We start from the raw sequence: 18,357 nt of genomic DNA on the forward strand, positions 1-18,357 counted from the left end.
GTCTTAGTCTTTTGGTTTAAGTCAAGTTTAAGTCAATTTTAGTAAAAAAAGTAGTCTTTAACAAATTAATTTAGGTATGGTACACAAAAATTGCCTTTTCTTCCATTATTACTATCCGTTATTAACTTGAATTTGTTTTGAATATGTAGTGGCACCAAATTATTTTTCAATCTCCACATAATTTGTAATAATTTAAATTTGACCAAGTCATTGAATTTCTTTGAGTTTGTTATTGTGATCTTGTGAACCTTTATGAGTCACAACTCTTATTGCTTTTTTCTGAAGTAAAAACAACCTTCCTGTGTAACTGATACAAGCATTACCCCACACCTCAATACAGTATGTTAAATATGGAACAATTAAAGTTGAATATAGACGCTGTAATTAACCTTCATCCAATGTGTGTTTTACATTATAAAGAATACCAATATTTTTACTAACTTTACTTTTGATATTAAACGTAAAAAGTTAAAAAGTATTGGAAATGGGCTTAGGTTTGCCAAGTAGATACATGTAAAACCTTAAGCTTACCATGAAATGTGTCACAAGCCGATTGTTGAGTAAAATTTATGTATGTGATATGTTAACAGCACTTGTTAGTTACTTAAAAAAAAAATTAGCGTGATGAGCCTTCAGGTGCCGCTTGAAGTTGGTGGTTTTCTTCCCACCTAGTTTGTGGCCACATTTACCATCGTCTACCAATATGCAATGCATTACGTTTTTCTTTCTGATGGATTATACTGAAAGTATGTCCATAAATCAATCTCATCGTTTCCGTTTATTGGGGTCACCACCGTGGTCCTTCGAACTTGCCACAGCCGCAGGTGTGTTGTTGTTGTGTGAAATCTGGTCCACGTGCACGGCATAGCGGCAGCAGGGTGGTGGCCGTACTCAAAACAAGGATAGGAAGCGGCAGCATTGCTGATACTTTTTAGCTAAAAACAGACAGATTTCACGCAAAATAGGCAGAAATGACTAGCCTGACGTTGTCATACTCAATTCTAGTCAGAATTTGAGTCTGATACCGCTCCATTGAGCTAAAATTATGAGGCGTGTCTCAACCGAAAAATGCCTCTGCACTCAATTGGATAGACCTACGACCAATCAGAGCAACGGAGTGTGTGACTTATGTTGAAATGGCGTCTTTAGCAGCCTGACCGAACTGCTAATAATTTCGCTACAATGATACTAACTTCATTGTAATTATACTAAGTCTGAGTTAGCGAAGGTACATCAACACCTACTATGTTTACAACATTTCATTTATATCACAACATTAAGTATTTACTAAGTCATACAGTAAGACTATCTCTTACCATTTGTACGTTAGGTGAACTTCATCCACGACGATAGCTACCCATTACGTTGGCTTGAAAAATATCGGAGCCTAGCATGTCCCTCCACTTATTCAGCAGTCACGATTCCAGGCTTCCGAAAAGAAGCTGGCAACGACCGCTAATTATATCCATCTCGTCATGCACGCTGAGTTGCATCGCCATGATACCCATTTCAGTTGCTTCTTTAACTTTGTCCTCCATAGGAAGGACGGCGAAAACATAAACAAATGCCTTGATCGCGTTTCTCTGTTCCTCTTTTTAAATCAATGCTCTGTCGATATCTTTTAGAACAGACTCAATGTCAGAATCCACACATCTGAATTCACCAGCGGCAGCCATTTCATTGTAAACAGATTGAACACACGCGCTCTTTGGTGACGTGGTTGATACGTTACTGTTGATCATCTGTCCATCATCGTATAAAGCCCGCCCTCACAATTTGATTCGTCGGCCGGTTTTGGTATTCGCATAGTAGCTCCTCAACGGTGAATCCCCAGACCGATCTTCCCGGTTTTTCAAATTGTGGTGGGCGGGGCTAAGATCGGCTGGCACCCAGGCTAAGAAATGACCAGAATTGGGTCTCATTCACTAATAATTGCGTACATTTTTCGTATTTAAATGCACATTTGAACTTCTCATTAAAAATGACTTAATTCACAGCACATGCATGAATTTGTTCTTATACTTGTGCACGCGGCCGCTCATGTAGAACACTCCAAATTCACTAACGCAAGAACAAGGTTGGCAATTTGCATATTACACGCCCAAACCAGCTTCATATAAGGGCTTTCCTTAGCACTTTTTTTGAGCAGATTGTTACTGAAGCAAAAAATATTTTATCAACTTTATTCCATAGCATTTGATTATAGCGCACATGATTATTGCATGTGTGTGGTTTTAGTCGTTTCTACGTTTTTTTCTTACATTTAGAAGAAATTTTGCTTAAAAAAATTTTTAAATCATGATTTGTTCGTAAAAACATCCGTACGCACATCTTGCGCTTAAATTTGTGTGTACGCATGCTTAGTGAATGAAACCCATTGCTACCATATGTGCATCTGCCTGTGAATCGTTTTGCGATTTACTGTTTTCTACATAAAATCCTCCTACGTAATGTAAAAAAAGCATTGTTAAAATTTAACCTGATATCTTTAATATTGACTAAGTAAGGTCATGTCAAGGATTGTAATGAAAATGGATGTGAAATCAATGACTGCAATCAAACTCACTCCTAATCTCATCATTACATTATGAGACTGGATTTCTATGATATAAGGTCTCCTGCAACCCTACCCTATGGTTAGTAAAGCTAATGTACATCTTACCAAAAATTTGCAACAGAACAATAGTTTGTACTAAAATGTATTTTTTTAAAAGCTGCTTTGCAACAATGCAAAACTATACATAAACGGGTATATTCAGCATATATATTCAAATCTATAACGAATATGTAAAGCTCAAGGCATCCATTGAGTCATGTGCTTCAAGGATGCAGGTGTTGTGGGCTGATTAATGTGCAGGGGATTATGGGCAATATAGTGAATGCAGCCTGCAGGAGACGTAATGGAGGTTTCGCTGTTGTGCTTAGTGTCTGTTGAAATGGAGTGAAAGTCTGTGTGTGTGTGTGTGTGTGTGTGCTCTGATGCAGTGTGTGTGTGTGTGTATGTCTGAAGCATCTAGGTGGCTGACATGTGGCATAATAAGCAGCTCACACCACATGAGAGGAGTTTATTCTCAACCTTCTCTTTCACTTCCTCTCTCCCTTCGTAAGTCGCTCCATTGGCTTCCTCCTCCTGTGCTTTGATTTATGGTCACAGCAGGTGTGTTGTACAGGGGGAGGAGAGGACAATGTTCTTTACTATGACTCTTAATGTGTATGTGTGTGCGCGTGTGTGCGCGCCTGTGTGCACGTGCCCATGTGTGGTGCTTTGACCGCTGATGATTTAACTATCATGCGTTACAACAGATGCCAACCCAGCTTGAGTCGGCTACAACACACACACACACACACACACACACACACACACACACACACACACACACACAGAGTGACACAGCATCGTCTATGATGCAGAAGCACAGCCCTCAGTGCACACACAAAATCACAGCTTCATTACAGGGAACATTTCCCATCGACCTGAGTCACACTGACACGCCAGCATCAATTTCTCCATAACGCTTTGATTCAAAGGAAGCACAGCAGAACGTCGAAACCCTCTGCTGAACTGTGGACCCAGTTATTAACAGCTTGCATAAGGACTGAACCGTCAGCAGTTAGAAACATCACGGTCCATTACAGATCTCAGTTTGGAGCTAATGCTTCAATACATCTGCAGTAAGTCTATTTTATAATTAACCCGGCATCATTTTATTTAAAGATATTTGGTTTGAATATTACGAGCTGCAGAATCCCACTGTCAATAAACCATGCCAAAAAACCTACACATTATGCAAAAAAGAAGGAAAAAAAATCTGAGATAAAATTTCAACACAATTTGAATTACACAAATGCATACGTGACAAAAGGTCTAAACAGTAAGAGCATGTTTTGTGTGGGTGCACTGTGAATTTGCATTTTTTTGATTTGTTGAGGATCTGCAAGTTTAAAATTGAATATCCATCCGTTTTTCTGAGTTTATGCCATGCTCCATGTGGATCCAACTTCTTATGAAGACTTCAGATAAACCAACATCTACAAAGACATGACACTGCCTTGAAGACTTCAAATGACATCAGCTCTGGACTATCATTAGCTAGCTAGCTATGTTTACATCCACAAAATTTGTCAATCCGACTGAATTTAGTCCGATTGCAGGTTAGGACAAAACAGTTTACATGCACCCTAAACATTGCAATCCGATTACAATGTTTGTTTACATGTCCATTCTATATAATCTGAACCAAACGTCTACGCAAGCGCACAGCCAAGGTTGCAAGGTTCGCGTATCAAAGGGGAAACCTTCCGATCTCTCTGATGAAGCCAATACGAAAGTGACTTAAACGGCAATTCATCAACTGGCCGCTTGAGGCTGACTGCAAAAGGGAGTCAATTCCCATAGACCTCCATGTTCAGAATGTCCCTTTTTAGAATAGAAAATATGTTTACAGCCTGGTTCAAGAAGTGTTTTTGGTCTATATAACGAATGTTGCCCTTCATGACAGCTGTGAGGGTGTAAATTTTTTTGTAACTCATCCGTTTAAATTACATTAAGCCTTAAACTTCTGCATAATTAAGGGCGTGGCCACTTGAGTGATGGGCGAGCTGCCACTGCTGTCACTAGAATCGAGCTAGGGGGTGTGGTTTGAGCAACCAGCCACCTAAGCTTCTCCCATGCCCCACCTCTTTACCCATGTTCAGTTATCCACAAGTGATTCGGGGTGACGTGCGGCCAAGTTGGCGATGGCAGGCAACGCCTACTTTAAGCTTCAAAAACGATCTTCACAAACCAATGGGAGACGACACTACGTCCATTTTTTTATGATCTATGATCAAATACAGCCCAATGTACATTCAAAACTAGCCCAAACGCATCCCAATGACTATTCACAGGCCAAATACCAATAACTAATGAATGAAATCCTTTCATCTTTAACCTGCAGAAAAAATCTACTTGCGAAAACAGTTTAAAAGTACCCCAAATCTGAACTCCCTCAAAAAGCAGAGAACTTTGTAATATTACGCTGCACACAGCATCTCTCGTAGAGTTCACGCTTTATATCTAGATAAATGTTCAAAGTTGAGTTGGAGAAAGTTGTTAAAAAGTTTTAAGATATAGGCGAAGAAATTTTTTTCAAAAGGCACAATGCTATTTTATTGCTTTGTGTAATGTTATGAAAGTACATATGAACCCTACAGAATATACAACGCGTGACCCAATTACTTTAATGTGTGTTGCATGTTTCTGTGATGAGAATCATGTGACACTTAAATATGATATTGGACGGTTTTGCTCTATATCAGCAAATTTTTGTTGCAAAAACAAGATAATCAAGGTAATTCGATTAGTGTGCCACATTCCGCTTCTGTCATTTCGCTTTGTGTTATAAATCCAGCGTGACATAAGCAGCTGCACTGTTGTCCCCCCTCTTCCTACCTTTCTCTCGCAAGTGCACTCACATCTGTCCGAAGTCTGAACACAAAGTAGTAATCCTAATGTATTTAAGTTTCATGCATTTCAAGCGAGTTAAGGCAAACTATTCCTCATTTAAAGCTCCCAAAACACAATCTTTCTGCTCATCTTTTGTTAATTTTTAGTACATATAGAGTAGTATTACATCCTTCATTACATCTCTGAAGAGTCTTTAATTTTATCAGATTTAAAAAAAACTAATTAGCTTTAGCGGATGTTTCCGTATAAACCCGAACTCCTTGGGGCATGCCACGGGAGGAGCGAGTCAAGAGCAAGCAAGACTGAATAAACTTATGATTCACTACATGTTCGTGTCATTTACATTATATGTACTAATGTGCCGATGTCCAAAATAACACTGAAGTCTTACTTACTGCATGCAACTCATGACCTGGTTGGGACTTTTCAACGAAATCCAGCGTTAAACAAAACTCCACTGCTACCACGGATAAACAAACTAATGTCTACTGTTTCCATAAGGCTGGCTTTCTTGAAGAGCTGAAAAAGGCTTCCTTCTCCTTACATCCAAAAACACACTTCTTCTTTTGTGCCATTGTTGAGTCTTGATATAAAACAAAGCTGTCGCGTGAAGTGACTTCTAGCATTCTCAGATGACGCTCTCCCACTGATTTATGTGTGGGCATGCTTTTCCAGGGGAAGTGCCCATAAAAGAAATGATACGTAAGGTCTAACATGCTACGCAAGATGTACCCATGTTTAGGGCCCTATAAAATCCGTTTTATTTTTTCCCAAATTCCGTTTTATTTTTTCCCAAATTCCGTTTTCTCCGTTTTAATTTTTGCAAATTCCGTTTTATCCGTTTTAATTTTTGGCAATTATATTTTTTACCCTTTACTGTTATTTTAGTCATAAAAACAGTGTGCCTTTAATGTTAATGATTAAAATGTAAATGATTTAGGGAAAAACTGGATAACAGGATTACTTAATGACTATAAAAGATGCATTTACACACGCACACGCGCGCGCGCGCGCGCGCACACACACACACACACACACACACACACACACACACACACAACTCAATTCAATGCATTGTTTAGTGTTGTTGCAGGAGGCTACAACAAAGTGTCAAAGCAGTGGTGCCTTCAAAAGTGCCTTAAACACATCAATCCAGCGGAACGCGATCCATATTTTATACACAATCGCTTGAAATGCATATAACTTTACAAACATACACAGGATAGTGATCTGACTTAGGAAAGCATGAGCACGCAGCTCTTTGCACGTGCGAGCGAAAGAGAGACAGAGAGCGGCGCCATGATGCAGATGATTATATTTTAAATGCGAGGGATAGTTAGTTCACCTCAGCTCGCTTGAAATGCATAAAACTGAACAAACACATGAGGATTTGTGTTCGCACTTCGGACAGATGGGTGAGCGCGTTCACGTGAGAGAGGTACAGTGAGACAGACGTGGATGAGAGAGTGCGTGTATCTTTGCGCTCACAGTGAACAGAGTGTTGACAAAACTTCCAAAATAACAGTTCTCCGGTCACATAAAAGTCATGTGAGACCTGCTCGGAACCAAGTGCTTAGCGTCGAATTTCTTAATTTTTTCGCTGACGAAAGCAGAGTCGTGGAGAGCCGCTTCACCATGGTTTCAGTGTTTTGGAGGGGGTCTGAAACCACGGGAGGGGGCGTGTCGCCCAGATTTACTTCCCCGGTCTGCATTTCCCCCAGACATACGTTCGTCTCCCACACAAAAACATAATTTTATTCAAAAAATGTAAAATTCCGCAAAATTCCGCGTTAATACTAGATTCCGTGTTAATTAGCCAATTCCGTGATTCCGTCCGCGATTCCGTGATCGCGGAAATTATAGGGCCCTACATGTTTAAAAAAAACTTTCGCTTTCTGAAACTTGGGTTTCTGAAACGCTGGCAAAGTGCATTCAGCACAGAAATTCTCTGTCACACGTCCAACTGCTTTTTTGACACTTTGCCTATGTTTAGCATGAGGAAACCAACTCATAAACTGTGTTAAGTCAGAATGCATGAATACATATATGTGCATGTTTTTACAGTCATTAAGTAATCGTTTTTAATAATCAAATAATCAGGATTATGATTTTCCCATAATTGAACAACCCTAGCACACTTAAATGTTTACCGACCATTCAGTAAAAAAACAGAAAATATGCATAATCCATTGTTATACAACAGTTTGATTGGCTAAGAGACCTTCCAAGCTGTGAGATATTCTACTGATAACATAATAGTGACTTATAAAAAAACTTGTTACAATATAAAACACTTAATTATTCTGTTTTATGTAATACTGACAAGAACAAAGTCCACTAATAAAGAGAGTGCTTGTACCATGTTAAAGAAACAGTATGTAGGATTGCAGCCAAAACTGGTACTGCAATCACACAACTGGTGGCCAAAACACTACATGACAACATAAACATCAGTTGAGGGCTGCAACTTCACTTTTTAAATGACAATATCCTGGCCGGACCACTGTTGTCAGTGATATAAGTATTTAAAAATGAAAATGATTTCTTAATGTCTAGTGACATATCAGGGCCATTTTATGATGAATTGATATAAATTTCTTACATACTGTTCCTTTAAGATTAAATGGAAATCAATAGTATATAAATATAGTTTTATTAACTTTTACCTTCCGGCAAAACACTAGATATGAATAAAAGTGACAAGTGATAGATTCATAGAGACCAAATACTGCTGGTTTGATCAACCCAAAACAAATAAAATCACATTTTAGAAAATCAAACACAGATATATCAGAGCCAGTGGGAAATTATAAGTGTTCGAAATGAGGCTGTAATCAAGCCCCCGCTGGTGTGTCTGGATCTCACGTCCGAATCTTTCTAAGCAACTGTTTAAATAGGTGCTATCTTTATTAATCGACTGCAGATTTGAATATTATACATTAGGGCTGGGTGTTGATTCAGATGTTCCAGATCGATTCAATTTCGATTCACAAGCTATCAAATCGATTCGATTTCGATTCAATTTTCGGTTCCGGTTCTCGGGTTGGTTTTTATACCCGATTCAAGTCAATGAATATAGATTTAATACAAATACTATATTAATAAAAAATAACAGTGAACATAAGTTTGCAAGTGGGTAATTAATAAAAAGAAATCGACCATGTTTAAAAAAAGATTAATCGAAAAATCGATTTTTTTTACCCAGCCCTATTATACACATATATACACATACACAAATACACACATACATACATATAAATATAAATATATACATTCTCACCTGAACTAATCTTAAAACTACACTTTGTGACCAAGAAACGTTAATACTGAGAAAGGGCTATTATATAAATAGTATAAAATAAATACTGCTCTCGGGGTCGTGTGATATAGCTTCATATCATCACAGCTGTGATTAGGACAGAGGCACCAGGCCGCAGGGCGAATGCATTTTGTTTGCTTAAATAAAACAGACAAAATGCCAAATATAACCTGACTAACCCATCTCTACAATATAGCGCTCTATAAATTAAAGTGAGGCAACATGATGTAATCAATGGCAACATATATGCTGTGGTGTGAATCATACTGATAGTAGTTAATGATCCAGCCCTATTTTATTTTCCATTTTGAATGCTCTATGTGGAAATGTTACATGATGCCACTAAAGTGCATTGTGGGTGCAGCTTTATGGTGTCTTCAAATAACATTAATAACACAACAAGATATTTACGTGAAAGGATCATTTAATATTTCACACTATCAGATTCCAATGAAAGTGATTTAGTTAAGAGAACTGAAGCTTTACTCACTTCTGACTCTTTATCGCTGGAGGAACCCAGACTGCCAAAACTGTGATTGGAGCATTCGTTGTTCGTCAAGGTCTGCACAGGGGAAAGACATAACATTGCAACACATACATTAAAATGAATTGCTGCTACGAGTCAGGACAGATAAATATGAGCAGCAGGTGTTAAATATGAATAAATTACTTGATAACAATGTATAATCAAAGAAATAAATCTTTGTCAGGATGTCTCGTGTGATCTTTCAGTACATTTCTTTCACAAAAAAAAGTTCAGGGCTAAATATAACAAAGCTCAAATGTTAGAATCGCCCTTCATCCTACATCACTGCACACATTTCTTCAGTACTAAGGAACACATTTAAATTATGCCCTGTGGTAATCTGCTTAACTAGTATTCAACTTTGACTATTCTTTTAAACAGGTGGTGCATGTTTGGTGATAAACTCAAACACTAACTTTGGTTCCTCCACTCGCGCTGCCGGTGCTGCCCACTGTGTTGCCACTGACTCCACCCAGAAATCTGGCCTCCAGCAACTCCTGCCGGCGCGGGTCCAAACTGTGCAGCTCCTCCATCGCACCTGAACAACGACACACAGAGTACATGAGTCCTGACTAACACCCGAGCACTAATACACATTAGATAAGTAAACTATCCACACTTAAACAGTACATGATGTCATCTCCATCAGTCTCATGGGCTGTGTTCTCACACAAACACAGGTACATCGTCCCCAGAGATTATACAGAACTACTGCAGATATCACAAACAGATCAAGACCGAGTATAGATAGCAGCACATACTCATATCATGTTGCATCACATTAGAATGTACAGGAGATTTTTTATGCGGCCCTGTAGTGCAACAACAACATGGATACTTTTCCCCTCACACATTCATTCTTAGAAGTTCCTCTTTCCCAGCATTTAATACAACATTTCCACTCCTCTTTTAACACATTATCTGTGCTCTGCACACATATACAGTCAGTCTTGTAGTGGGCTGAAATGGAGAGCTCATAGATGGTTGATTGCACGGTGTCATTTACTTTCATTTGTTTCTTTCAGTTTAACAGAAAGATGAAATGCAGGTGTCGCTTGTGCAAAACAGTCATGCATCTGATGCAGCAGCATTCATTTATGCACAGAAAACCCTCAGAAAACAACACCTGCTTTCTTTACTATATTTAGTATCAGTACAACCGAATTACACAGTACTCTTAAAATTCAATTCTACCTAAAGCATTCAGTTTATTTTATTGGAAACTGTACATTGCAAAAAGGCCACCTGTCCAGGGTGTTTTCCTGCCAATGGTCTAAGATATGCTGGGATAGGTTCCAGCAGTCCGTAAATAAAAGGTGCTTAAAAGGTTCTTAACAGCAATGGCATAGAAGAAACAGTTTTGGTCTCTAAAAGAAACATTCAGTCATCATAAAATCTAAAGAACGAAACCATTCAGCCAAAACATGGTTCTTCTATGGTAGAGGTAAACCGATAGTGGATTTTACAGATACCGATAACCAAGTTTGTCCCTGCTTGCCGATAACAGATTTAAAATTTAAAAATCGAGATTGTACTTCACATTTTTTATAGTTTTTGACGTGTACATAATTAGGCCTGCGTGTTGATGTTAAAAGTAATTTAAAATTGAACATGTTAACATGCAGTGAGGTAGACATTTCTGCAGTACAAACCATCCACCAGCATATTAAAACTGGAATTTAAAAAAATACCACTGCTTACACGACTATAGTCTTCCTTATCCCTCTCCCTTTCCATCACTTCCAACTGATTTTCCATTCACTTTTCCATTCATGTCCCCATCATCATCATCATTATCATCTCTATCAGTCCCTGAGGCATGATGCTGTCAGGGTCCTCTTGGTGTTCTCGACCGGGCGGTCTCCTCCAGACTCACCCTGCTGTCATTATATCTCTATAATGAGTGGCCATTACGGCTCTTCTCCTGCCACTGTTACACCAGCACATTGCTAAAGTCACAATGTTGCCTCACACTGAAAACATTCACTTCACCCACAAAACAATGTATGCTAAAGATCTATAAACAGACAGAATCAAATAAAGGGTATTGAAAAACAAAATTTAAATAGATGAAAGGGCAGGATACATAAGTATTTCAGTGTCAGGTAAGATATTAAAGCTAGGCTGGTCATAACAAGCTAGCTTTAAAGGCATAAGATCAGTGTGCTCTGCAAAGTCACGCCTCCTCCTAAACACATCTACTCTGCTTTTAGCCATTTCTTGATCCAGATGTTTATTCTTCATAGGCATTTCTATCACAGTCTTGTTTTTTTTCTTGTGCCACTTCTTGTGTGGTTTGCCTTCCATTCTTGTTTGGTCTGCAAGGAAAATGCAGGATTGTAGGGATGCACCGAATGTTCGGCAAACTGTGTTCGGCCGAACAAGTGATTTGACGAAAACATTTACAGAACAATTATGTTTTTCAATGACGCAATCAAATAGCAACCAGCACAGAGAGAGAGAGAGAGACGCACACACTTTATAATGTAGCAAACGTGTCAGTTGAAGCATTTTAAAAAGATGCAAAAACATACACCACTAAGTTTAATTTACCATTTAAAATCAAGACTAGAGTATGACCGAGATGCGTTTTTTTTGGTTGATGATGATACAGATATTAGGGAGTAAAAAAACAATATTCTTTGTGTGTATATTATAGAGCAGTACACATATACTGCAGTACTGTACATAGAATACACTATATACATTAACAGAATATAATATAAATAAATACATTTTTTTGCAATGATCACTCAGATGTGGTGATCAAACACTTATAATGATGTGACAAAGATACAAAGATTTTTTCCGGACAATTACTTTTGCATAGTTTGATTTCGGGACCTTTTTGAACTTGATTTGGCTTGTCGTGTTAATTTAGCCTATTCAGCCTCCCAGGTATGTTCTGTATGCTATTGTGTATCATGTAAATAACTGGTTATGTTACATGTACAGACACCTATTAGGGCTGTCACTTTTGAAAAAAAAAAATCAAATTCGAACGGTTATCGAATATCATGCAATGTATTCGAATATCTAGGTGCCCATACGTGCACAAAAAACACCGTATAATGGAGATTCAATCACAAATTTATAAACAGTGACAGTCATATAAACAGGACTGTATGGATGACTTTTTTTTACTTAATCTTTGAAACAGCAGGTTATCAACTTATGAATAGCAACTTGTATGAAAAAAAAAAGATTCAGAACGGGTACAAACAATAACGTGACAAATTAAACAGCAGGAGTAAGACATATAGCCAAGCCCAAACGCTTGACAGTTTTTAAGGAGAGAGAGCCAAACCATTTAATACTTGAGATGAAATTAAACTTGCTGCTAAGTTCAGCAGATCTCACTTGACTCTGTCTGCTATGTGACGCCTGACAGTCAGCACATAATCATTTCAAATCCGTTTACAAGACCAATGCTGTTGTTGTTTAATATAAAGTTTACATTGTGTTGTAAAGATGATGAAATGCTAATTTCATAATGTGAACGTATTAACACAAGCTTTTTATTCTGCTATAATATTTAACACTATAAACAATAACATATGTCATTTTATATACAAACTATAATTCTATCTTGACATGCACATAGGTTCATGTTGGTCTAGTTTGATTCAAAGGACTCACTGGTTTGGTGTATAAATTTTCATTGTAAGAAAATAATAATGTTAGATGCAATTTTGTAATATTTCCAGCTTAAATTCTCTAATATTTTTTTAAACATTTAAAATCATTCTGCAGAATTTTCCAAACAATTTCCACAGAAAAAGCAAAAAAAAGTCTGCAGAAGCCGGAGCCACGTCTTCCCTCTTTTGCGCACAGTTGCTGTTGTTGGTCTCACTCTCAGCCTCCTTCCTATAATGAGGTGTTACTGTAAAAAATGCGCTACACATGGCATTTAAAAAACCGGATGGTTTATTTAAAGTTAGAATATGGATATTTCACGTCATGTTCGAATGCATATTCGAATATCAAATAAAAAGTTACAGCCAGACTGCTCTTTTATACTATTGTTTAGTTGAATAACCTTTCCAGATTAAATGTCTGTTTTTCTAAATAAACACGATGTATAGACTTTTGACTTATACTGTGGAATGAATTATAGTCTGGAAAATACAGTAATAGTGTTTAATATGGTGTTTAACAATACACCTTATTAACTTGAATCATTGGCAGACGACAATAACGTTATATTTTACATGTATTGAAAAGGGGTAAATGAAATATAGATAAATGTCATTTAAATCAACAAAATGGGTTTGCAATACATTTTTTTTTTTACTTTACTTTTTTAACAAACAAACTAAATATACTTTTATGAACAACAGAAACATCATTGTTGTAACTGGACAGAAGATAATCCGAGTAAGTAACTACACTCTAAAAATGGCTGGGTTATTTTTTAACCCAAAATGCTGGGTTGAGTCTGTTGGGTTGTTTTGCTGGGTTATTTTTTTACATTTTAAACACTTTTTGGGTAGTTTCAGTTTTCTAGGTGTTGGGTTAAAACTGCTGGGTTATTATGTTGGGTTGTTTGAAGAGGCTCATGTGCTTCGCGCCCTTGATGTTTGAATGTGCTCAGCAACGGTCGTCGTGAGAGGACAGAGTCACTGGAAGCAGTTGTTTCAAGGTAAGTTTATATGTTTTTGTGAACATTTCATGAATATAAACAAGATTATAACATTTTGCGAGACAGCAACGTGTTCATTTATACAGACTAAGACGACGGGTGTAATTTGGAGGAGTTACGACTGTTACCTCAGATCGCCATTTACACAAATTGACTCGAATAATCGTTCTAAGATGTTTGATATGGCATATTAATAAAATTAATAAAATCGGTGTTACAAAATCCACATCACACGGTTGGTTACGTTAACTCATGACAATTTCTGTAAGCCTTTAACAAAGCGAGTCAAAACCGGTACCGGGTCGACCTCCGCAACCCCACTTCGGCTTATTGTGTCACACACGCGCACAGTTTTCCCTTTCCCAGCTTAACAAGCGATAGCGACGCTGTTAAATAAATAAAAGCGATAGCGACGCTGTTAAATTAAAAATTTTTCTTGTCATTATGTAAAGACATACCGCGAGGCGCGAGCACATGTTAACTTTACCGGACGCGCCGGCGGAGGATCACGGAGCCGCCGTCTACCTGTCACTGAGGCAGGGACATGCAGCGCATTCACCTCACAGTCGGTACGGCAGGTAACGCGTCGATAAATGAAAACGAAACAGCGTTTCCAAGAACCGGTGTCTTGTATGTATATTGCTTGTTCCTCTCTTTTAAAATGAAACAATAATTTAAGTGTTTGGACATGAACTTGAAAATATAAACGTATTTGTCACCAAGACGGAGGCTGCGTGGAAGTGACTATCTGTTAACAAACATGTATATGTGTTATATGAATTTAGATGTGTTATTGAGTCGTATTTAGTTACTATTTTATATTCATTTCATAACATTTTTGGGTTGTCTCCTGTGATTTCAAATGTATATTGACCAACCCTCTGATCTGTGGCTGATACTGTAACAGAGATGTTATGTTTTTAGCAGAGATCAGATGTGATGTTGTTTTCCAATTCTTTTTTTAGAGTGTGCAGAGTTTTAACGTCCATCCATTGATGAGGCTAACAAGACCTTCATACAACTTCAGCCAGTACGTATAACATTTAATAATTTCTATTTGAAATGTATTGGGAATGTCTTAATTATCTACTACATTTTAGTTCTGCAGCACTTTATTCTTTATAGTCAGATCATCCTATTTGTCAGTCTGTGTGGTTTGCAGCCTTTGTTGTTGGCACAACAGTTAAAGGAGTGTAACACCAAAGTCTTGACAAAAGGCCATTGCATTTTTGGAAAAAAAATCTCACACGTGGTGGTAATGCGGCCAGGGATGCAAAAGAAAGCCTTATAATTTTTATAAAATGTATAATTCACTTGGCCCACATGGTTTTCTGAATACTTAAATCTGAACATTCAGTTTTGACCACTAAAAGTTTTTTCCTCTTTTGTAGATTGCAACAAATGTGGTGGAATTTCTTCTCTGGACAGAATCCTCGAAAACCCTTTCCTTTCGTCCTGGACATGGGAAACATACAGCAGATCTCTCAATCTTTTTTCTCAATCAGTCTCTCTAATAGAGTCAATACGGAAGTGACTTAAACTGCATTTCGACCAAGATGGCGACGGCACGCATCGCATACTTTAAGCTTCAAAAATGCTCTTCACAAACCAAATGGGTGACGTCACAGACACTACTTGCATATTTTTTTGACACTATGGTTTAAAGGCATTTTAAGTGCTTGAAAATAAATACCCCAGGCAATGTGCTTCTATGGGAATTCCTGTAGTCTGTCATTTTTCAAATGGATGAGTCCTCTCCTGTTCGATTCCTTTGTACATCTTTGTTCGCGACGAGTAACTTTAATAATTAAGTATTTTTAGTCAAATACATTCCATTCTGTGAAACTTAAAACATTTGTTCTGTAAAAAAAACTTACATCTATGAATGATTTTACTTTTAATTTAACAATTACATTGTTTCTTTTCTTACACTGCTGTAGTTTTGTTTATGTACATTTCAGTATTTCATTTATATACTGTAAAATTACAAATTCTGTCTTACATTCAAACGAATTGATTCAACCTGTTACATTGTTACTTCAATGTGCATAATTTATGATATTTTATAAATATATTTATACTTGGGTTAGTAAGCAGTCCTTTAAATGATTTTGCAACTTACAACTGTAAAAATGTAAGAGTTTGTAGTTATTTTGCAGTCAAATAAACATTTATTTGCTGTTAAAAATGGTCTTCATTTACAATAAAGCACATGATAAAAATAACCCAGCAAGAATAACCCAAAACCCAGAATATTAATCCCATAAATGGTTAAATGACTACATGTTGGGTTTTCTCAACAACCCAACCTGCTGGGTTAAAATGTGTTACCCAACGTGCTGGGTTACTTTAACCCAGCATGTGTTCTGTCCAATATTTACCCAGCGCTGGGTTGCCAATTGGGTTGTTTTTAACCCAACCATTTTTAGAGTGTAGGGATGCCACAATTCACAAACAACAGCAGGAATTTTTTTCAGTATGAAGATTTTGTGTATATTTCCTTCATGTGTAATCAACATCTGATGTGTTATATTGTAACTGTGCCCTGATGTAATCAACTGTATTAAAATTAGCCCCTTTGGTCATCATTAGGTCACATTCTTGTAGGTTCTCTGTGGGTGTGATTGTCACTTCAGAGATCAAAGTATTATGGGTTCTCCATGTGGTGCCATTGTATTGTTTGTGAAGCATGTATAAGGGCTGCTCTCACAAGCAGTAGGGGTGTGCATTTGCACTGCCCTCACAATTCGATTCAATTACGATTCACCAGGTAACGATTCAACTCAATTCAATTCTACGATGCATTGCGAAGCATCAGAATTCTACTGTACACAACAAGGCAAATTTTTAATCAGTCAACAGCAACTATTCTCAACAAAAAGGGAAGCTTAGCAGCTTTAAGTCAATGACAATTATATACCTGAGATGAGAATTTTACACACAGCGCAAGTCTTGTCTAGTTTCCCATTAATCCAAAATGTGCCCATATGTCCACTTTCCATGAAAAAAAGTGCGTTTTTATTTATCCGTCTTTTGTGGTCATCTCTCTCTGCCTCAGCCATCTTGATTGTTGTTGTTATGCCCCCGGAAGTAATTGAAACTTCACAACTTTATTGTCCACTCGAGGCCAGAAAATAAACAGTGACATAATCGATTATGGCACTTTGCTGCATCGATGCTGAATCGTGCATGCGCGCATTGCGATGCATTGCCGAATCGATTATTGTTGACAAGCAGTACCATGGGTTAAGAATGTTGAAGGTGGATACACAACAACATCGCTCCTGAAGAAACATGCTACACAACAATCTTTATTAAAACTCTTTTCCCCACAAGCACTTGGTCCTGCTTACTTATTTTACATATTAGATGCATTGCCGAGACATAAAAGACTGCACAGTCAAATTCAAGAAAATCAAATCTAAATCTTAGTAACACAAATTTTATACTTAATCTTTAAAGATTTCAACACGATTTCAATTTCACTAAAAATGTTAAAAAGATTTAAAACATTTTTTACAAATGTGTAATTTCACTTCAGGAGACATTTATTAACCCACTGAAGTCATTAGGATTATTTTAAAGATAGATGGATGTAGAAATGCACCGATTGCAATTTTCTTGTCCGATTCTGATTTTTCTGTAGGTGTGATCTGTTCATACCATTTTGGCCGATCTTGATTTTCTTTCTAATAATTTAATACATTCTCAGACCTGCCAACCTTGGAAAATTTTTTTGAGTAGCAACTTACTGCAGCGGCGCGGCGCGAGGTCAGGCACATTTGCTGATCAGTAGTGATTGAGTTCACATGCTTACTTATGACTTATTACTACAACTTATTACTAAGCAAATTGTTCCCACTCACCACCATATCTAGTCTTTCAACATACAAGTAGGCTATGAAGAAATCATTTAATGAAAAGGCAACCTCCAAAAATATGCTTATGGCATATGTCTTAAATACATGGGACATTATAAATAACAAAGAATCAACAAATAGCATGCTATTTCCTTGCTTTATATTCCAGCAGGCACGTTGACATGAATCTCTAATGGGGCACAGCAGGCCTACCACTACTTTTTCTTTAACATACCTAACATGAACAGTATTACTATGTTTTAATGCATAAATGCCATGTTAGCAAATGTGCTAGTTTAGCTGGTGGACACCAGCATACAGCACCAAAACACAACATGGTCTTGGTGGTGCTGGTATGCTGATGATGACCACCAGCTAAACCAGCACCAAATCATCATGAGAATTAAGCTGGTCTATGCTGGTCACCAGCAAACCAGCAACAAAACACAACATATGCTGGTCTTGCTGGTATACTGCTTTTTTTTCAGCAGTGATGCCAACTGTTTATGTAGTGTCCTAAAGTAGATCTAGTGAACTAAACAGTAATGTCATATCTGACAATAC

At 37.5% G+C, this 18,357-nt stretch overlaps 1 protein-coding gene and 1 long non-coding RNA gene across 3 annotated transcripts in view; one reads left to right on the forward strand and one right to left on the reverse strand.

Moving 5' to 3' along the window:
• tlk1a (tousled-like kinase 1a) overlaps positions 1–18,357 on the reverse strand; it is a 64,165-nt gene that overhangs the window by 27,943 nt on the left and 17,865 nt on the right. For both annotated transcript variants that reach the window (XM_055215971.2, XM_055215972.2), the window contains 2 exons: positions 9,708–9,829; positions 9,256–9,327 (listed from right to left, as the gene is read on the reverse strand). In XM_055215971.2, coding sequence (XP_055071946.1) covers positions 9,256–9,327; positions 9,708–9,829 — 194 coding nt within the window. The remainder of the gene's footprint in view (positions 1–9,255; positions 9,328–9,707; positions 9,830–18,357) is intronic.
• LOC129439337 (uncharacterized) lies at positions 13,691–15,392 on the forward strand. Its single transcript, XR_012358161.1, has 3 exons — positions 13,691–13,933; positions 14,899–14,963; positions 15,325–15,392. It is a non-coding gene; the product is annotated as an uncharacterized lncRNA (long non-coding RNA).

This window comes from Misgurnus anguillicaudatus, chromosome 17 (assembly GCF_027580225.2).
Source record: "Misgurnus anguillicaudatus chromosome 17, ASM2758022v2, whole genome shotgun sequence".
Taxonomy (NCBI): Eukaryota; Metazoa; Chordata; class Actinopteri; order Cypriniformes; family Cobitidae; genus Misgurnus; species Misgurnus anguillicaudatus.